General features: G+C 39.4%; 1 protein-coding gene across 5 annotated transcripts in view; it reads right to left on the bottom strand.

The window, feature by feature from the left end:
- The window catches only part of LOC122791672 (ras association domain-containing protein 8-like), a 753,416-nt gene that overhangs the window by 38,480 nt on the left and 691,694 nt on the right, over window positions 1-23,242 (bottom strand). For 4 of the 5 annotated variants that reach the window (XM_044059512.1, XM_044059510.1, XM_044059514.1 and 1 more), the window contains one exon: window positions 12,834-12,996. In XM_044059512.1, the coding sequence (XP_043915447.1) occupies window positions 12,834-12,954 (121 nt within the window). In that variant the 5' untranslated portion in view covers window positions 12,955-12,996. Of the gene's footprint in view, window positions 1-12,833; window positions 13,359-23,242 lie in introns of those variants that run through there. The other variant, XM_044059511.1, reaches the window with a different exon arrangement.

The raw sequence follows: 23,242 nt of genomic DNA on the forward strand, positions 1-23,242 counted from the left end.
CAACTGTGACAATGTTGTTTGTCTTTTCGGCTTTTCCCGGTTAGGGGTCGCCACAGCGGAACTCTGGTCTGCTAATGATTGGCAGTCAATTTTTATGGTGCCGAGTTGCCAGCCCGACACCCAACCTTCAGCGAAGGCACGCCCATTCAAGCATGTCTTTCGGAGGCCACTTGACCACGGGGAGGACATGAAGACTCCATACAGAAGGCACTCCAGCCGAGAATCGAACAGGAGAACCTCTTGCTGTGAGGTAACAATGCTACCGCTGTACCACCACAGATTATGAGAATAAGAACAAAAAATGACACTGTAATAGGCAGATATTATGTATGGGACAATTCGGTAACGGTTATGGGTTTTAAATCTCAAAAAATGTGGTGTTTTATACATATTGGGGCAGACACTTTTTGTGACTTAACATTTGATACTGACAGACTGATGATGACATTTCTGGAATTGTGTAACAAAATGAAGGACATTTATCCGTGGAACAATTATTTGTTTTCTAGTAGTAACTTAAATGTTAAAAATGTTACTTCGTAATTTAGAACTGATGAAAAACTGGAAGAAGACAATGTTAAAAAAGCATTCAGGGTCTGTGTGAAACTGTTGATAATATTGTGAAAGCTAGAGATGACATAAATGTATGGATCAGAGAGTGGACATTGGAATCTGTTTTGAAATGTGAAAAAATATGGTGAAACACTTACCAACTGTTATTTTTGTGGCTGGTAACAGATGGGCATTAAGACAGTTGGCCATACTGACCAGCTTAAATCATGTTTCTTTTGTGGGGACTTTTCTTAATTAGTAATGATTGTGACAAAGTACAATGTAACCAGTATGGAGAGAAAGGACATACAGCAAGAAGTTGTGTACCTGAATGCACTTTGTGTAATAATAAAAAAAAAAGAGAGAGACACTTTTGGATGGATTGTCAAGAGAACAGTGAATGAAAAAGAAGGGGAAAGAGAAGAAAACATGCATGAAGAAGTATAGCAAGATGCTGGGGGAGAGGGTGAACTAGGCAAAGAAAAAACTGTAGCAGAAGAACAAGTTGCTGGTCTTTCAGCTTTTTCCCGGTAAGGGGTCACCACACACACACTCTGTGTGTGCGGACTCTGGTCCGCTAATAATTGGCAGTAGATTTCTACGAAATGCCAAGGTGCCAGCTCGATGCCCAACCTTCAACTAAGGCATGCCTATTTACGCACGCATGTCTTTCGAATGCTACCCAACTGCAGGGAGAACATGCAGACTCCACACAGAAGGCCCTCCCAAGCCAAGCTGAGAATCGAACAGGAGAACCTCTTGTTGCGAGGTAACAACACTACCGCCGTACCACCACGGCATATGGAGGAGAAAAATGAGGAGAGAAAAGTGCATGCAGGAGGAGAGATTGGTAGAAGGGAATGACACTAAAACTTTTTGAAGTTCTAGCCAGTGAAAAGCTGATAATGAGGTTTAAGGATTATTTGTATACAAACCCAGGAAAATATTCAACTGGGGAAATAATAAAACTAAGAATTTATAAATATTTCCCATAACATTAAAAGAAGGAAAAGCAACAATTTTGGAGTCCTTTCAGTAAATGTGAACAGTATTCTTAACATGTGAGACACTGGAATGGCATGTTAAATGTGAGGCGGAGGTTATTCTTTCAGAGGATGTAAGATTCCTGACAGAGACGAAAGAATGCAAACAGAAAAACTGTGGGGTAGAAATATAATATGGAACTTATGAAGTGAACATTGTTCTGGAGTGGCTATGTTGTGTAAAAAAACAGGGAAAATACTAGATGTAACCTTTGTAAGAATGGTAAGGTTAACCGTTGTGGATGTGAAGTGGACAGAATATGTTTAAAGAATTATAGCATTATATGCATATATAACTAGCAAGGAAAGAGTGAACGAGAACCTGTTTCATCATATTATGATTGCAGGGAACTTTAATTGTGATTTAAGAGAAAAATGTACAAATAAAGGAAAAGATGTAAAAAACACAGGACGTGATAAATTGTGGTAAATTAGTTGCGTGAAACAAAAGACAACGGACTTACAGAAGGGGGCACTTGATTCTGAAATTGATTATTTTGTATTATCTGAAGTCTTGGGGGTAGCAGATGGTGATACAGTTGTAACGGGTTTTTCAGACCATTTAGCAATCTGGATGGAGGTAAAGAAAAACAGGAGTATATTAAAACAGGAAAGGGAATAAAAAGAATAAATGAAAAATTATGGGATGAAACTGGAGAGAGGGAAGAATTGCAGATATGGAAGGATTATATAACCACAAAGGACTTCTATAAAACTGGTCTGAATGGTGGACTGAATCTAAAAAGATGTATGAAAAATGTTTTTTTTTTTCCCCAGTGGCAGGATGGTGTAAGAAATGAAGAGAAAGTGAAGTATGGAAACGTGTAAAAATGTTTTAGAGAATAATACAAGACAGTATTATGATATGAAAAAAGAAATATATTTGAAATAAATCGAGAAATAGATAAAGGCGTTGCTGTTTAGGCAGAGATATTTACAAGGGAGAAGGGAGGAGGTATCTATATATTTGGGTAAAATAGTAACAGATATACAAGTATAATGAAGGAAATTAAAACAAAAATGTAAAAGAAGAGGAAAACAGAGCACAAGAGCAAACCACGAGTATTGTAGTACAGCATGTGAAGTATGTATACGAGTACAAAGAATGAACATAAGACAGAATGAAAAGGAAAAAAAAATCCAGAACGAGTTAAGGAAGAATTTGAAAAAGAAATTAATATTACTGAATTGGACAAAGTACTTAGCATTAGAGCAACCACATCTGACCAAATGGCTTTTTATTCAGTGTAGTACTTAACAAGAAGAGACTACCTCTCAACTCTCCCTGATTTTCAGGGAGGTCCCTGATTTTGACTCAGATTTTAGCTCTGTCCCTCTTAATCCCTCCTAAAACTAGTGAATTTTGGAGGAAAGGTGGTGAATTAGACTTAATGAATAATGACAATAATTAAGAATTACAGACTTCTTTTACTTCAGAAAATGTACATTAATTCATATGCTCTTATTCTGCCAATGTCTCAAGTTAATAGCACTAATATTTTAAAAGTGTCCCTGTTTTTTTCTGGATTTTTCCCCGATTATGTTGAAATTTGTCCCTGATTGGTTGAGAGCTAGTCTCATTCCAAGCAATATTACTTATCTAATAACTCTCCAATATATTAATTATCACACGCAGACACACACAAACAGACACACAGACAAATGCACACACATTATATTAGTTTCTTTGCCTGTGTAAGCTGATAATGATCTACAAATTGGTCCTCTTGGCTAACAAATAAATAAACATTCACACAAATAAAATATTAATAGAAAACCTTGATTAAACACTCTCAGCTAAACTGCCTGCCAACACCTTACCTGTTTTCATATGAATGCATTATATTAATAAGTAACTGTTGGATAGAATCAGTAGAATCTCACCTGTAAGAGTGTGACTGGGTTCAGAAAAGGTGTATCACTGCCAGAAGGATACTATGAAGGGGTGGTACAGTGGGGTTCATTAGGGAATGGGGAGACAGAATGGAAACCATCCAGGTGCAACTAACCATAGGCAAAACTGCTCTACAAATTGTAGCATGCTACAGGCCACCCTCTCAAACTCAGGAACCCCACACAGCCTTCCTGAAGACACTGGAGGGTATAAATGTATCTCCAAACACCATCATATTGGGTGACTTCAACTACCCGAATATAGACTGGGAACATTACTCAAGCCCTAACTTTCTAGCCCAACGGTTCCTGGAGTTCATAAATTCAAATGCCATGGAACAGCTAGTCACTGTTCCCACGAGAGGAGAAAATATACTAGATCTCATTGTCACAAACATGGGGACAAAATGCTCCACACCGAAGTATATCCCTCATTGGTGAGATCTGATCATAAACTAATCTCACTGGAAATTAACATCCACCCCAAACAAAAGACCATAGTGAAGAACTTCTCTAAAGCAAACTTCACACTACTCAAGACTGGTGTGGTATCCTTCAAGGCCCCTGAGCCAGAGGAAACCACAATCCAAGCTATGGAAGCCCTTACAAATGCCTTCTATAAACACCTCCAGGACTGCATGGATCAGGCAATCCCAAATAAAACCAAGACTCTTTCCACAAAGGGCAAACGTCCAGTCTGGTGGACCCCAGCCATTAACAAACTTTACAATAAGAGGAGAAAGCTATTACATGATAGAACAAAATCCATAAAAGGGAAGTCACCCTGATCATTATTAGTAAAAAATACGAGCACTCATAAAATCAACTAAGGCCAATTTTGAGAGAAAAATTGCCATGGATTCAAAGGACAATCATAAGGCCTTTTTCAGCTATGTTAGGAACCTGGGTGGAAACTCCCAGATATGCTCAGAATTAGTCCAAAATGATACAAAATCACTGAACCCACAGACATTGCAAACATACTGGCAGACAGAGTCAGAGCAAACTTCAACGCCCCCTCCCCTAAAGGAGAGATAACTATCCCAGCCGAGTGTAGCCTCCCGGACATCTCAAATGCGCAGGTGAAAGCTCTCTCTAAAGCTAAAAACACAGCATCAATGGGACCGGATGGTGTCCCCGGCTGTGTGCTACACGAGCTAAATGAGGAATTAAACCCGCACATTAGGCAGCTGTTTAATCTCAGCCTTACCACAGGATACATGCCCAAGGAGTGGCGTACGGCAACTGTGGTCCCACTCCACAAAGGCGCCCACGGACCCTGGTAATTACCGCCCCATAAGCTTAACAAGTCTAGTCTGCAAAGCTATGGGGAGGATCATAATGGAGCTCATAAACAAAGATATAGGGGACTTGCAGACATTGGACCCGACCCAGTTTGGCTTTGTCAAGGGAAGATCATGCCTTTTGAACTTGGTCGACTTCTTGAAACAGTCACCAAGGCCATCGATGAGGAAAGGCAGTCCATACAGCCTACCTTGACCTTGCAAAGGCTTCGACACAATACCCCACTCGGTATTGTAGAAAAACTTACCAGCTTAAATGTAAACCCATATGTCACAAGATGGGTTGCAAACTGGCTTAAGGACAGAACCCACAGGGTTAGAGTTGCTGGCGCTGTGTCAGACTCCAAGCCGGTCACAAGTGGTGTCCCACAGGGCTCGGTCCTTGGCCCCTATTGTTTGGCATCTACTTCTCAGAAGTACAGGCCAACACGGAGGACTTTGTTGACAAAGTTTGCAGACGACTGCAAACTGGGCACCATAGTGGAAAGTGCATCGGACACGGATATCCTTCAGAAGGGACTCACGGAAACAGATAGCTGGTGCCAGAGCCATGGCCTGAAGTTAAACGCCAAAAATGTATAGTCATACCCTTCGGGAAAAACAAGGTAACCCCAAGCTACCATATAGGTGGCAATCCACTAAGCACAGAAGAGGTTATCAGGGACCTGGGGACCCAGGTTGACAGTGGCCTTTCTTTGACACTCACATTGCTAAAGTGGTTAGAAAGACCTTCTACATTGCCCACCTGATCATGAAGGGATTCACATCCAGATCTAGTGAGGTCATTGTTCCCCTGTACTCTTCACTTATCAGACCAATGATCGAGTACAATGCCCCATTCGGGATGTATCTCACCCGACATCTGCAGCAATTGGAGAGACCCCAAAAGTTCCTCACCAAAAGGATAAAGGGACTCCAAAATCTGTCATATGCTGCCAGATTGAAGAAACTCCAGCTCTATTCAGTCGCATACCATCTGCTCAGAGGTGACATGTGCCTGACATACAAGGCCATGTCCAACCCGGAATTAATGGACATGCTCCACCTCAAAAAATGCAAATCCACCAAAACCACTAGAGCAAGTGACTTAAACCTTAGCACGGATATAAATAGGACGTGCTGGAGGGATAGATTTATCACTCAGAGACTCCCTATGCTGTGGAATAAAATCCCAGTCCATGTGAGGCAGAGCACCTCGCTGACTCTGTTCAAGAGAAATCTAGACCTGTGGATGGGAGATCGTAGGTTTACCCCGGGAATCATCTCTGTGTCACTGCTGGACAGAGGCACAACAAACTAATGGGCACAGTATTTTTTCATATAAGGAAGCCACAAAAATTTGGGCTAGGCTTATAAATGCCTTAGGGCAGATAGCCTAGTATAAACCTATGAACCTATGTTACTGGCAGGGGGTCTAGCTGAAAACACGGGTACGCTGTTTATTTAATCTGTCTCTCCTGACATATCACTGTGAAAAAAAAAAGAATATCTTAGTGAGTTCATCTTGCCATGGCTACCGAGTTATCCTGGAGGGAATCCCAGTAAATCAAATGGCTCCAGATATATGGAAGAATAATCTCAAAGAGAACATGATTTGGATCCACTTTTGTTCAGTATATCTGTAAGTGACATGTGCTACTGCAAGTCACCTTCGGTATGCAGCAAGAAAAATGTCTGGAAAGTTTCTTTGAATTTTGAGTAATGCAAAAAAGTAAGCTGCTACAAAATGTATACAACACATTGTGCTGCATGGTGGAACAACTGAGTAAAGTGGACATCTAGCAAATAATCGAACAGTCAAATTGTTGAACATCATATGGTTGAACACATATCATCGACAATTTAGTCAGTTAACCTCAAAACAGAGACAGCACCCATATATACCACAAAAAACTGCTTTTGCAGGGGGCAAGCCCCCATGCACCCCTCACACCTTCTGCTAATTATAAATATCAACTCCAAGATCACACTACAGTGGGTAAAAGGGCAAAATTCCCAATTCCTACTGTAAAGTTATCTCAGTCAGAATGGTTCGATGGACTGAAATGTTGATGATATGGGTTTGACCATATGACATTCAACAATTTGTCCATTCGATTATTTCACAGGTATCCAGGTAAAGTTGGGATTGTACTTATCAGGGCATCTATCGCTGTAGTATGCCCTTAAGTATTCCCACTTTTTAAATACCTGGTACTCTACTTTGACCAGCAGATGGCAGTCTTACAGTAGGCCAGGCACATGAAAACTTGGACTGCTATACAAAATTGAGTCTGAGGCTCATCTGAAGGTTCTCAGATCTCTCTCCACTTTGCTAAATTCTGCCCCTGAACCTCTTAACATCTGCAGAGATGCTAATAGTAGTTTAAGAGCAACATATTGCCAAGACAGGGGCTGGAAATGGAAAAGCTGTCAAAGCTGAACTATACTAGAGCTTCTGTTAAGATAAGCCAAGTCTATCTGCTGACTTTTTAATTAATTACATTCTTATTAAGCAAAAACTTTGGCATTTAGGTTTACAGGTTCATAGATTAGTACGAGGCTAACTGCCCTTGTGAGCCATTTTAAGCCTAGCCAATTACCTCGTGTCAGAATCAAACCCTGAATTTTGTGCCTGTAAGGTAAAAACCTTAACCATTATAGCAGTCTTACTTGTTAAAAACATCCCGTTTTACAATTTTTTGAAGGCTTCTTACCTCTACTGTCTGTTGACCATCATCCCCCTCCTGGACCATGGACTTTTTAATTCCCCTTTACCAGGATGAGGTTTGACTGTGAGGAACTGTCATTCAGGCAGCCATCAAGGGTGGGTCTCATTTTTTCTAATTTTTTTTCTCCTCGGCCCTAAGTGCACTCACTTTGCTAGATGCTGGGCAGAGGTTTGCTGTGAGTTAACTTCAGCAGACTCCCCTCACGTCTGCAAGGGGCATATCGTGCAAATGTCTCTGCCCTTCCCCTCACAGCACTATACAGCTCTGCCTCTCATAATCTCTCACTCATTGTGCTCTCTTGAGTGCACATGAACCCTTCACAATCCCTGGGAGAGGTGATTAAAAAATGTCCCTTCACTCCTCCCTCTTACCTGCCTTGCTTCTTCAGTGCCAGGGACACTAATCAAACCCTGGTCACCAGAGTTACAGTCAGGGTTCCATCCATATGCACCATGGAGCCAGGCTTGCTGTTTTAAAATTTGAATTAATTGTTCTGGAGTTGTTGTTTTACCTTACATAGTGAGACGCCATGAAGACTATTTGATTGTATATTGATTAAAAACTACAGTCTTTGCAGATTTTAAAAAGTAAAGTCTTTGCAGATTTAATTTCTGATTTATATTTGGTTTACTGCATTTTTAAAGAATATTTAAATCTTATTACTTTAAGATTATACTTTCATATCTTTAACTTTTGAATTAATTACTTAATAATGAACAAGTAGGATTTCAGCTTGGATTTGTTGGTTAACAACTACATTCAACCGCTGGTCTACATTTCAGATTCTGGTGTCTTACAGATCAGTTGGGCACAAGACCTGTAGGTTCTGTAACTAATTTTCCAGTATAAAAGCTCTCATTTAAACCTTCTAGTGGTCAATAAGGTGCCAAATTCCTGCCTTTGGACAGCACTTGCCTAGAGCTCAGAGTGTTAGGGGAAATAAAAAAAATGAGAACATTTTTTTGAATCAAGCAAGTAAAGTAGTTTTTGTCTAACATATTCAGTTAAAATATTTTTCACATTTAAACTGCTTAACAGTGTAAATTAATATTATGAATTCAGTACTGAGATTAAGATGCTCTGTAACAAATGATCTATGTGTCAACGGCCTTTAACTTGTTCTAGGCTAGAATTAGTTAAGGCAGCATACACAATTTGTTCTACAGGTGTGAAAAGGAACATAGTGTGAACATCACTTTAGGTGTCAATGAGTTAAATTACATATAAACTCTCACAGATAGACATACTGTACATATAACTGAAATCCTCATGTAAAGGCATTATTTAAATCATGGAATATGAAAGTTAAATTTAGGGTCTCTGACTGGGACTTGAACCCAGGACTCTCAGTAACTGAAAGTGATGTTGTGGCCCCTGAAACATCAAGGAGCTACTGAACATCTTTAAGGTGACATTATACTCTTGTGCACCTGTACACAAACAGACAGACAGATAGACAGACAGACAGACACACTTACTCTAAAGGTTCTGGGTGTCCCAGTCAAAAGCCTAAATATTTGTTTCATATTACACACATTATAGTGAGTGCACAAAATTGAAAAAAGCATTTTAAGGCATATTATTGCAGTTTTTAAAGTGATCAGTCCCTATTATTTTAGCTTTTATTTAACTTCTGAAATGAATGCTTAAGTTAAGAAGCAGCCATCATTTAAATTTTATTTATTTATTAATATTTATTTGTTTCAGTCTTGATGTTAGTTTCACTTCTTAATTTCTAAACTGAAGTTTTAAGTCAAGAAGCATAGATTATTAACCAAAAGTGGTGGTGGACTTTTATGAAATTTCCTACCTAATTTATTTATCAAAGCTTACTAGTTTTATACTTTGCTATTACCTTTACTTCAGTAATGTATCCTTATAAGTACTCTGTGCTTAGTACCTCATTCAGACCAAAGCAGAGTATTTAAGGGACACTGTGCTGTTGTACTGAACACGTTTGTGAATAAAATCGTTATCATTCAAATGGGCTATATTTGTGGCAACAGCAGAACCTAAAGAAGTGTGTGAATAGCACTCTGATACTAAAATTAAATTGTAAGTACAAGAGAAAGCCTAAATTCCAAAACCTGCTGTTATACCTTCAAAGTATTGTAGAGAGTAGCTTCAACCCTGCACCCTGACATATGGGGTTGTGCTTTTTAACCCTATTGCTAAAATGTACTGACTTCTCCAGAACTGTGAAGAATACTCCAACATATTTCTATTTCAGCATGTGCTTACTCAAATTCTCACAGCTCTTGCAAAGCATGGGTTTGCGATTATGGTCTTTAGCATTTTAATAGGCACATGACAAAACACAGGCATGCAAGTCCAGTGCTTCCCTGATATTTCTTTGGCAGAGTACCATTTCCTTAAGTGAAACTCATTAAAAATGGCATTTTGTGAAAAGAAGACGTGAACTTCCCCATAGGTATTGTGACCTCAAAGTTGGCTCAAGCGCCAAATATTTTTAACTACTTGCCACTTCACTCAACTTTTTGATGAAACTGTGCCTGGCTAAACACATTGGGGAAATGTACATACACTCGTTTTAGGTGTACATGTGGCACATTACTGCACTGTGTGATGGGCTACCCCTCCCACCCCCACCTCCAGCCTTTACCAGTTCTGAGCATGACAGCATGAAAAGCTAAAGCTTATTCATACCCTTTCCTTTGCAGGTTTAATTTAAATTATCTGATTTTGTTAGAAATGGTGCAGCTTACATTTTTTTAAGTCATAATACAACCTCTATAAATAACCTTGCTTCCTCATCACCCAAAGTTTGAAAACATTACCCTTGCCAACAAACAGTGGGTTCTGTCCTTAGACACATTTAAAAAAAAACTGTTCCTCTGTTTGCTGCTCCTCTCTGACCATTAGCAGGCCTACTTTCTCAGCTTCCATCTAGCTGCACCAGATAGAGCTCAGTAACAAACTCTTTATGGCTTTTATACTATGCGGTGCAGATTTTAGCAGATAGTTAGAATTTGACAGTGTACTGTGGTCTGCATCCTACACTGCCTTACCTCTGTATGCAGCAGCCATAGAAACATACAGAATATGATACTGCACTACTTCTGATGACCTCTGTGGCTATGATAATTTCCATACACATCTCTGTATTAGCTATTGTCAATTGCCCATTCACTTCTTCCTTATATTTAAAAGTGGCACTCAATGACTGTTGTTTTGCACAGTATCAGCCTGGTTTTCTAGCCTACCTACTTTAATCTGTACAAGTTGTCTTTTAACTTCCTGCACAAAAAAGGAAATCCTGGAATAACACATTTTTAGTACCATGACCTATCACATACATTTCTGTTTCATATCTTTCAACCAAAATTTATTAGTATATGATGATAGCTTATTAATGGCCATCAATCAGTACGGTTATACTTTGACCCTTGCAGTCCCCTTGAGTAGTAAAAGTAAATTAAACCCAAATGTCTACCTAAACTGCACTAACTGGTCAGTGAAATACATACAGGCTGGTGTGTGTGTGTGTGTGTGTGTGTGTGTGTGTGTATCTATAAGCATACTTGTAGAGCTTTGTAGCACTTCATTGCATTCTTACCCTCTCTGTGCCTTTACTGTATACTAAGGGTGTGGTCATGGGCAGAAAAAATACCCAACAAATTTATAGCTCTGTACCTCAGGAATATGATTAAAATCTATCTTCCTTAGCCAGCTAGACTGCTAACCGTGTTCTTATCTTGCTTATTTGTATCCATTTCCTTCTGGATAAACAATGGTTATATCCGAATGCAACTGTCCATTTATGATGTGTTCATTCATTCAGATATAATGACTATGCTAACAAGGCAGCTAGCTACAACTTTTAGACCTTGCAGTTTTCTCTGATGACTACAAACTGCATTCTGTGTGACTCTAAGGAAGTAATTTGTCCAGGATTAAGCTTCAGTGTCATCCCTGTAAGCTGTAATTGTGTTGATGGTTCTTACATGATTAAGAAACAAAACACGAAAATAAAAATAAATATTTAATTTAATACAATCACTACATCATGCCTTTGTATAAATGCATGTGATCAGTTGAAAAAGGATGAGCTTTAGATGCTGTATCCTACCAAGGGTCACATGGCTTTTACTGACACTCTTTGGAGCTGGCAGAATATAGCTGGGGTACACAGCATTTTCTAGACATGATGTGCTTACCACATGGCTGCCTTGCTTTTCATGTCATCAGTTTTGCTGCCCAGCAAGCTTTGTGTCTTTCTGCCAGCTGATCCTCTCCCAAGAGTGCCTTGATTTGTACAGTATGCACTTCAGGCCTTGTGCAGCAGGGGGAGCGCATGAGTGTGCAAATCAAAATTCTTATTACTGAGGACACTACTTGTTAGTTTTGGGTTCTTTCTCCTAACATGCGGACGATATGCAACACTTTCTCCCTGCTGCTTATAGCTAGATTAGGTCTTGTGTTCTCACTGTGTAATACTGGGTGAAAACATCTGTCTGCTTCTAGCACCTTCTCCATATTATTTTAAGTACAAGTGAAACAATAAACCAGGAATTAATTCAGATCCCCATAAATACCGGACAGACTGCATTCTAAATTTGATCATCAGTATTTTAAGTTTGTACTTTGCACCATGTTTAAAACACGCATTTCACACTGTGTTTAAATATCCATGGCAACTCCCTGCACCAAATCAACAAGCTGTAACTACAACCTTTCTCATTTCCATAAACACTGCTGTAATTATGATGTCCTCCAGATCTACTTTGCAAACTTCATGACGTCTGCAAAAGCTAGAGAACTGGTGCTTCTTTAACCCACTAACTGGTGCTAACAGCTTGACTGTCAAAGGTAGTTCTCACTACTGTGTGAAATTTCCTGCAATATACATTCTACTGTTGTCTCTATTACTCTGACTTGTCAAAGCACAATGTAATTACTTCCTTGGACATAATTAACATACCAGCTAAGGTACTTGTAAAATAATTCAGGCTTGTTTGATGAATATTAGTGCTTCTTGGATTTTCATGTTAATGATAACCTGAGTTGATGAAACAACGCCGTACAATTGTGAAGCTGTATTCTCCACACTCTAGTTTGTACTGTTCTTACACCCCAGAAGAGATCACTCTACCTTCCAAGTCAGTGCATGTAATTGTAACTCTGTCACCACCCTTAGAACAGTTACTTTTATTTTTCCCATCATATTTGAAACATCCTAATATGTAAGTACAAAATAAATGTTCCAGTGCCTGCATAAAACAATTGGGTATACTAGCACACTGTGTTTAATTATAAAAGCTCCTTTCATTCATGTTAGTAAAAAAAGAAATATGACACACAGCACTTACCGATAGCTTGTGCGAGTGCAATCACCACTTCCTGACAGGTTGTCTCCTCGCTGACTCCACACACAACTCGCTGTACTCCATCTACCCATACCTTTAGTTCCATTGCCACAGCAGGATACATACAAACTTGTTTCCTTCTTTATACCATTGCAGTATTACCAACCTGCCAAGCAGAAAACGCAGTGTCAATCTACTGTAAGGAAAAACATATCCATTTCTGATTCTTCCTGTCTGAAAGGTAATGTGTTTGAGATGTAATTAGTGGTAGATGTTCTCAATCTGTCAGAAATCTGTAGAAAAAAATGACCATAGCAAAGTCCTGTACCCATTACATCAATAATGCCGCATTTATTGTTGTCTTCTAAGCAGTCTGAATACAGCATTTTGACATGCTTTATGTCTGTACAGTTTGCCTTGATTTCCTCTAAGAACAGTCCGGGTTGTGCTAGCTGAGATCTCCTGCTCTTTCAAGGCACTCACTACATGTGAGCACAGGTCCCTCCCGTCTTGCGTTCTGACTCTATAATTAGTGGGCTGTTTGATTATGGCTTCAACAAACTACCCAAAGCAGTTGCCTCATAGGCTCAGGAACTAAAAGGGCTTGGCCTGTGTTATAAACCTGAAGCACCTTTTACCTGCCAACTCCCAGGAAATAAACAGACAGTATCAGTACATCAGAATGAAAAAAAGGTGGATTTCAAAATAGTATTGGTCCTTCAGGCAAGAATATTTTGAATACTTTACATGTACGTAAGATATACAAGTACAGTATGTGTGTTAAAAAAAAAACTTAAAAAAATTAGGGAAAGTTAACTCTTAGGTGTAGTTTCAGAACAAGCAAGTCAAACCAGAAGTGGCTGGATTACAGGGAACAATATAATCTTTATCCAGTTAGGACATGAGCTGTATACAGTTACAACAACTGTGGCCAGTACATTCTAAATGAGGACATGTCACAGTGAAGGACATCATAGTAGCACTGACCTCCAAAAGTAACTGATACCCCAGTAGTCCTGCCTAATACATAAACAAATCATGACAGGTAATTATGTACCTGACTATGTGAATGGGTAAAATGGTGCACAATGGTTTGGTGACAAGAACTGTCGCTGTTGTCACTTACGAGGTTCTACTTCTAGGGCTGTAAAATTACCAAAACACCGAGGGGGGGGGGGGGTTAAAGCAACAGACATGTAAAGCTAATGACAAGTTTTAAAAGTCAAAAATAGTATAATAATAACATTAGTTTTAACGTGTCTTACAAGTACATTATAATCAAATAAGTATTTTTGTCTCTGCAAAATGTGTTTTTATGAAGTAATCTTATTTACTGAGTCAGATCATTATGAAAGGCCACTTAAGCAAAATGTACTAAAAAAAACATCTTCTGATGCTGCTTACTGTGTGTCCCTTATCCCATGTGCATTTGAAGATACCGTCACATTTCTGATGCTAAGCAAGACCATTCCATGCCAGAGTGTCACACTTACTAGGTGGCTTGTTACTACAGAGTTTCTAAGAAAAAGGGATAGCTGCTGACAAACTACAAGCGTAGTAGTAGAAACAAAGTTTAAGCAGAGATTAAAGTAACATTGTAATTATGCTTGGTAGACAGGACATATCTGACTCCCACAGATCCACTGGTAAATTATACAGTGTGACTTTAAGCCACTGTCTGAATCATGTCAATTTTGTTAGGTGATTCTTAAACTACAGAATTCTGCCTGTTGAAGCTTAATGAATTACCACTGTAAAATGAATTATATGAAGGGAAATGCTCACCTTTTTAAACAGAAATGCACCATTGCTGAGGAAGTACATGTTTTAGTTAACAATGACATTAATTACCTAATTCTTGCTTGGGTAGATACATATTGAATGTATCTGCTGTGTAAAGGATGGGCCGTATAACTAGCTGTGAAGCCTTTACCGTATCTTGAGTACCTGAGCTAATTCTGCCCCTCTTCATTGTGAATATTAGAACTGTATTTAATTTGCTCTGGAATATAATGTTCACCAGTCATTAGTGAGTAAATCACGACCAATGAGATGAGTACCAGGCTGTGCGAACTCCAACCATGAACATATGGGTGTCTGTTGGTGGCCACATGTTGGAGGTCCATAACACTGTAAGCAGCAGATGCCCCTCAGAACTACTTACGTATTTCATGCTGAAGCCATTTAATCTCCCATGGCATCAATCATCTCAAGATATTCCAGGATGTTACAGTTGGAGCTCTTCTATCCACCATTCTTCTACAAGAGCTAGAGTGCAGGAACAAGGTCTACGATCAGGGAAGGTTAAATGTCACTCAGCAAGATAAACACTTGGACTTGGGTCTGCTAGTTTTCAGACCAGTGCTGTACAACAGGGATTTTGATAAGGTAAATGACTGATCACAGTTGCTGAACTTTATTTATGAAATACTCCAGAATTTTTGATAAGTAACAGAGGCAAATTCCAGTAAACATTGTAGAGTTCAAAAAGCAACACTTCATACAACAATCGACTAAAGGTTTTTTTTTTTTTTTGTGGGGTAAACACTCACATGTAACCTTTTTTTCTTCTTTTTATGTCATGCAAATTAATTGCACCTGCCATATTTATCTGTAGCATTATTTATAGTGAGCCATCACTATGAAAGATTGCAGCTATATGACAAATGAAGTGAAACAGGAAAAAAAAAAGTGTGTGCCTGTTGAGTGTTTGACAGCAAACACACTTAAATCTGTTTATAATACTGAGAATTATTAACAAAAGCATGACCGTTTATAAAACTGTTGGAGCAGTAATGCTGTTTTTTATTGATTTGCTTTTATTGAAACTAGACTCATTACATAATCAGTTTCCGTACACCAAGCCAGCCTGGGATCATAACAGCTGTAGATTTACCATATAATACTTTAAAGGGATCTAGGCATATGAAAACCTACCCTTTTACCAAAAACATTTTTAGTCAATTCTAAAACAATATTTTCCTGTGATTTACTGTTAAGTACCACCTTTTGAGCATGTGCTGCACTCCCCAATGGACATTGTGTGACATAACATTTCAATCTACTGTGCTGCAACGTACTGAACTTGACTTGGACGCCTAGCAATGCATACTTTTGAAATGCAGGTTAAATAAACTGATTACCTTTTATTTTACTCAGAGGCTGCACCCCTATCCCCAGTTAAGCAGCTCTTCCCTTGTTTCATACACACATTTCTTCAGTATATTGCTTGACTTTTTATTAATTACTTCCCTGCTCTTCCACTCTATTACAGTTTAGCAGAGTGGCCGCTGCCAGCTTTCCGCAAGCTCAGTCCTTGTTTTCCTCATCAGATCGTCCCACTGTACTGGTAGGGTAAGAATGGGAGGTGGAAAAGCCGAGCTGTAATGGTGAATTGAAAACATTTGTATATACCAGGGGACATCCTGAGCAGTCAGTACTAGCAGCCTGATAACTCTTTGACAGTAGTGTGCTTCACAGCTGGCTGCCACGTGTTGCTCATATGACTCTCCCTACCTATGTGAACAGTGCATCTGCAGCTGCTGTTCCACCTTTGTAGCTTATGCTACATCTGCCTTGGACCCTGACTTAGGACTCTGCAGTCTGTTGCACTGACTGTCCACCTCCTGAAATGCCCACTCTGGACACTATGTTGCTCTGGGCCTCTGGGCAGCCCAGTCTGAAAACGGAAGCACCTGTAATTGTCTGAATGACTGTGATACTTCTGTAACAGTGACATTACTAGACAAATCTTATACCATGCTACAGCAATATGCCTGCAAGCACGACCCATTTTTTTTTAATTAAGAGTCAGTACAGGAGTTTTATCAATAAAAGTTAGTAAATGCTTATGCTTAAGAATGTTATTTTTTATTTCTAACCTGGGTTGGAGACACTAGTGTGTGTCTGCACAGAAGGCTACTGGCACAATACATTTTGCTTATGGTTACAAAACCAAAACACAGTGAAATAGCATTCTGATGAGAGACAATACATTCAGCTGTATAACTCCATCACAGATGGTACTAGCTACTCTACCAATTATTTTATATTCTAATTACCTTTAATAAGTGTGTTTTATGAATATTTTTTCATATGGACTTCTTCCATTTCCTTGGGGCTTACTGATAATAATTGCGCAATACTACAGTATACCAGCTATGTTGAAGCCACCTGTCAGGTAGGAGCTGATAGCCAGAAACTGCAGGCTTCCATGTAGGGTACAGTGAAAACCAAAAATGTGATGTAGCAGCCTCTTGAGGCAATTTCAAATTTTTTCTGCTTTAAGGAATTATGAGGAGGGATGGACATACACAGATGCAAGTGTCTGTTCATGCATGAAGAGGTAGATGGAAAGTAGCACTTGTAGCCATCAGAGGGTGTCGCCGGCTCTCTAGCAGTAATACTTTTCCTACCCAGCCCCAAACTACTGAAGAAGATTCATAAGACACTTAGTCATCCTGTCTTTACTTTACACAGTTCTTTGGGCTCTGATGACCAGCACATAAATGTAAATGTAGTCATTGTGTTGATAGTCCACCTTTTGAGCCCTGCCTTGACTACTTTCAGATAACTTTGCTCTATTTTCTTTTTCATCTGGGTATGCACACAACACACCACCAGACATGTCCTGATATTTTGGGGCCCCCAGCACTCTTTCTGGTGTGCTTTTGCAGAGGATACATATAGCAGTAGCATCTTGTTTCTTCTGAACCTCTGTTTTTCCAGCTTTAAAATGATACAGTTTATATTTGACCATGTCACAAATACATTTTTATTTGTTTGTAAATTGACTGTATTTTGTTGACTGAAGGAGATGATGCAGACAAGAAATACAGCTTATCAAATATATAATGCACAGGCTAGCTTACCCATGAGAACCTGCAGTTTAAATCAACGTGTCTGCAGATGGGTAGATTCCACTCAACCTATGCCCCATTTTTTCCCAAGGAAGACCAAAAGTGACAAAGAATAGGGAGTTTTCATGGTGTTATGCCACATTTACTCTAGTGTGTGTGTGTGTGTGTGTGTGTGTGTGTGTGTGTCAAGACACAAAAGTCCCTATTTTTTGTGAATACTAATGGTATCTAATCAAACTTATGTTTGAAAGTGGTTTAACTGGAGCATGGGAAAAAAGGAAACCCAGGAACAAAAGTCACACATGTAGAGTTATTTCATGGATAATAAACTGGAATAACAGCAGTTATATTTTGTCCTGAAAACATTGTCTTTCAATATGGTATTAATTAAAGACATATTTATTTATTGATAAGTTTAAAGTAGAATGCTTGTTGTGTGCATTATATATTGGGTGTCAGTTGAAACATGCTGGCATTCAGTATTTTAGCTAGCTGTTGTAGTGCTGTAATGTTGTCGCCCAATAAGTTAGGAGTCAAGTGCTCCCAGCAGGATTAACAGAGCTGGGAGTCCAGGAATTAAAAGTATTAGGTTAATGTGAGGGTGTTGATGTAGAAATATAGAGAAGGTCAGAAGGAGTTGCATTGTGTCTTTGTGGACTTGGAGAAAGCATATGATAGGGTGCCTAGAGAGGAGTTGTGGTATTATATGAGGAAGTCAGGAGTGGCAGAGAAGTATGTAATTGTGGTACAGGATATGTACGAGGGTAGTGTGACAGTGGTGAAGTCTGCAGTGGGAGTGACAGATGCTTTTAGGGTGGAGGTGGGATTACATCAAGGATCAGCTCTGAGCCCTTTCTTATTTGCAATGGTGACGGACAGGTTGACAGACGAGATCAGACAGGAGGCCCCATGGACTATGATGTTTTGCAGATGACATTGTGATCTGTAGTGAGAGTAGGGACCAGGTTGAGGAGACCCTGGAGAAGTGGAGATATGCTCTAGAGATAAGAGGAATGAAGGTCAGCAGGACTAAGATAGAATATATGTATGTGAATGAGAGGGAGGATAGAGGAATGGTGAGACTGCAGAGAGTAGAGTTGACGAAGGTGGATGAGTTTAAGTACTTGGTATCAACAGTTCAGAGTAATGGTGAGTGTGGAAGAGAGGTGAAGAAGAGAGTACAGGTAGGGTGGAATGGGTGGAGAAGAATGTCAGGAGTGATTTGTGACAGACGGGTACCAGTCAGAGTGAAAGGGAAGGTTTACAAGAAGGTAGTGAGGCCAGCTATGTTGTATGGGCTGGAGACGGTGGCATTGACAAAAAGGCAGCAGTCAGAGTTGGAAGTGGCAGAGTTAAAGATGAGAAGATTTGCACTGGGTGTGACAAGCATGGACAGAATTAGGAATCAGTATATTAGAGGGTCAGCTCAGGTTGGATGGTTTGGAGATAAAGTCAGAGAGACGAGATTGCATTGGTTTGGACATTTGCTGCGGAGGGATGCTGGGTATATTGGGAAAAGGATGCTAAGGATGGAGCTGCCAGGTAAGAGGAAAAGAGGAAGGCCTAGGATAAGGTTTATGGATGTGGTGAGAGAGGACATGCAGGTGGTTGGTGTGACAGAGCAAGATGCAGAGGATAGGAAGAAATGGAAAAAGATGATCCAATGTGGCGACCTCTAACGGGAGCAGCTGAAAGAGAAGAAGAAGAGGTTAATATGTGTTTAAAAAATTCAAATGATATTACTTGGATTGCTTCTTCCATTTTGAGCACTGCTACCTGTTAATATCCATTAATAGCTCTTTTCAGAGCTGGTTTAAAAGCTCTTTTTAGGGCTGGTAACATGGGGGTGGTGGAACTAATGGTTTTGGATACTCACAGCTTCAAGTTATTCTAGTAATTTGCTATCAATTTTTTTTTTATAACTGCAAGTTCGGAGTTTAAATGGGTGCTGCTTAAAAACACTCTTGTTAGAGCTGGTAATGCACACAGACAGCTGGAAATCATAGAGAGAAGTACAAACCTGTTCGGAGTAGCTGTGAATTGTATAATTGTGACATAAGTGCAAGTGTATAACTTTAATTGTGCAGTCGTTGACAGCCATCTATCACTTTGCCGTTTTTATACATTTACTAATAATCTGGCTGTAAAGATGACCCATCTTGGTTTATTTTTTTGTGATAGCTGTGAAAATAATTCAGCAGTTAAAAGGCAAAAGAGTGGGAAGGTGGCAGTCACAGTAATCAATACCTCTGACTATTTGTATGTTGTTGTAGTGTTTCATTGTTTACTGTGTTTAGTTTTAAATGAAGGGAAATTTGCCCAGCAGTACAGGAAGTACTTGAAGAACTTTTTGACAGGATTACCGTTTGCATAGACTGTTTGATGGTTACATTGCTGTACTGGTCTTTGAACACAGTTTATATCCATCACTTTTGCAAAAACTGACTTATAAACCTCTATCATCACATAGCCTAATATTCAAACATAATCACAGACAGCATGTATATCACACTAACATCTCTCTCACTATTCCTCACAACACTAGCCTACATCACATCTATACATACTAATATATCACTAGACAACACTACATTCCACACAACACATATTTCCACATCTACTAAAACACACACATTTTCATCTCCTCTACAATACTTAATGACACCACAATAATTTATATACTCAAGGCCTACTTACCAAGATGTAGTACTAGAAAAACATCTAACTTCAGCACAGAACTAGCTCACATAATCAAATGCATTTTATCTATCACAAAAAGACTTCTTCTCTCAGGGGATATATACTCAAACCCAGGTCCGCTCACAGCTATACTCAAATCTAAACAGATATCTGATCTACTAATTCTTAATATCAACACAAGAAGTATATCTAGCAAAATAAATAAACATAAAAAAGCAACCGATGTAAGAACACCACAGACTCTATTTATTAAGCGCTTTTTGTCCAGCACAGTGGCTGGACTTCTTCAGATAAAAGAATCAACTTCATAGACACTCTTAAATGTTTCAACAATCCAGTCATGTGACCAATGTCTCAATTAAACCTCTTAACAATGTTCAATTAACACATCACTTGATAAAAGTTCTACCATAGTTAAAAATACAGAGTTAAAAGCCCTGACTAAAGAACAATATAATACATTCTCCCCCTAAATAAAAAACCTTCATCCTTCACTGCTCAATCAACAGTAAATTTATTTATACCTGGTGTATTAAAAATAAAAAATATAAAGCATGTTAAAATAAAACCATGGTTAATATATAACCATTGTAAATAAATAAATGCTTTAGGTGTGGGACTAACCCTTAAACTCATCATTTGATTTAGGTAAATTATCTCCACATACTTTTTAATTTTAAGTATGGGAGAATAGTGCATGTTTCATTTATTCCTGGGAACTGATTAGCAGAGATCGCCCCTGAGTAGTTGTTCTACAAGTAGTGACACTGGTCCTTCATGTACATTTTCACTAATCTGGTCTATAACCTTAAACTTGAATTTATGATTAGGTGAATTTTCTAATAACTAGAGTTTGTGGTGTTCTTACATCGGTTGCTTTTTTATGTTTATTCAGTTTGTGAAGTATTTTTCCGTGTTGCTGACATGGCATCTGATGTGCCAAGAAACTCAACTTAAACAATGTTCCCAAGTTGATGCGGGGAACTTAACTATTCTACTGGGAATTATGACTAAATGCCTTGATGACCTGTCAAACAGAGTGGAGTCACTATCTCAATGTTCTGTACTTTTCTCACAGAACAGTCCGATGTTACAGAATGAGAGGTAAGAGATTCACCCCCAGGTGCTTCTACCAATTGCACCACTAGTTTGGGACAAAACCTTTCTACTAATGATCAAGGTAAATGTAGTTATACCAGTGCTACAAATACTTTGCTGACTGGAGGGAATACAGCAGCACTGATACCTTCTACGAGCCAGCAAACAACTGTACAACAACTCAACAACCCTCCAGGGCTTATTGGAGCACCAGACTTGACAGTGTGGTTAAAGGACTTTCCAAAAACTAACCACACATAACTCAGAAGTTAATTTGGTGCAACCAGCTGGGAGAGGTGAGCAAAGTTTAGTTACTAACTTGAAAACTTTAGACTACAAACTATTGAAGCACAAAAAGCTCCAGCTAGAAATAGCATAGGTCCTGGCAGTATCCAACAGGACTGGTGTCAGGATCACAATTTCATAAAGACCTACTGCACTTGTTTGACAAGCAAGGGAAAGAACTAATGGAGCTTATTTGTAAACATCAAGTTCAAGTAGGCGAATTATCTAAGGAAGTGCAACAGCTAAGCAGGGATGTACTAAGCCATCATGGTTTTACAAGCTATAACTATGATTACCAATGTATTTTCAACAGTATCAATCAACAGATTGAAAAACTTAAATCAAACAAAATTAAAAAACTGGAAAGGGATCGTGTAGATTATAGCAATGTTACAGCCTACCCTTGCCCCCCCCCCCCCATTACAGCTGTGGAATGCAACTGGCCAACACAATCAGGCATGCACGTTCACACAGCTTATCTAGATCTCGCCAAGGCTTTTGACACCATCCCCCACTCTGGAATTATAGATAAGCTCACTAAACTAGGTATAAATCCCTATGTCACAAGATGGGTTGCCAACTGGCTCATGGACAGAACCCACACTGTGAAAGTAGCGGATTCCAAATCCGACATCAGACCAGTGACAAGTGGAGTACCACAGGGTTCAGTCCTGGGTCCTCTCCTGTTTGGTATCTACTTCTCTGAAGTGCAGGCCAACACAGAAGGTCTTTGGCTAACAATGTTTGCAGATGACTGCAAACTAGGAGCCATAATTGAAACTCCTAACGATGTGGACAAACTACAAAAGGGCCTCACTGAGACAGATACCTGGTGCCAAAGCCATGGCCTGAAGCTCAATGCCAAAAAGTGTATTGTCATCCCCTTTGGTAAAAACTCTGTACCCATGGACTACCACATAGCTGGTAGTCTACTTAATGCCGAAAATGTGATAAGAGACCTTGGGACACAGGTGAACAGTAGTCTCTCCTTTGATAATCAAATCGCCACAGTGGTCAGGAAATCCTTCTATGTGGCTCATCTCATCACAAAAGGATTCTCATCCAGAAAAAAAGAGGTCATTGTTCCCCTCTACTCATCACTCATTAGACCCATTATAGAGTACAACGCCCCTTTTGGTATGTACCTCACAAGACATCTACAACAGCTGGAAAGACCACAGAAATATCTCACAAAGACGATTACTGGCCTCAAACAGATGCCATATGCAGACCGTCTGAAAAAGCTACAGCTTTACTCCATCGCATATCGCCTACTCAGGGGCGATCTCTGCCTAACATACAAAGCTATGTCAAACCCAGAGCTGTTGGGCATGCTCCACTTAAAGAAATCCCAATCCCTCCGAGCTACACACTCTAGGGACCTTAACCTTGTCACCACAATAAACAAAACATGCTGGAAGGATAGAGTCCTGTCCCAGAGACTTCCCATACTCTGAAACAGACTACCTA

Source organism: Protopterus annectens, chromosome 17.part0, assembly GCF_019279795.1.
Source record: "Protopterus annectens isolate FY-2018-M chromosome 17.part0, PAN1.0, whole genome shotgun sequence".
NCBI lineage: Eukaryota > Metazoa > Chordata > Ceratodontiformes > Protopteridae > Protopterus > Protopterus annectens.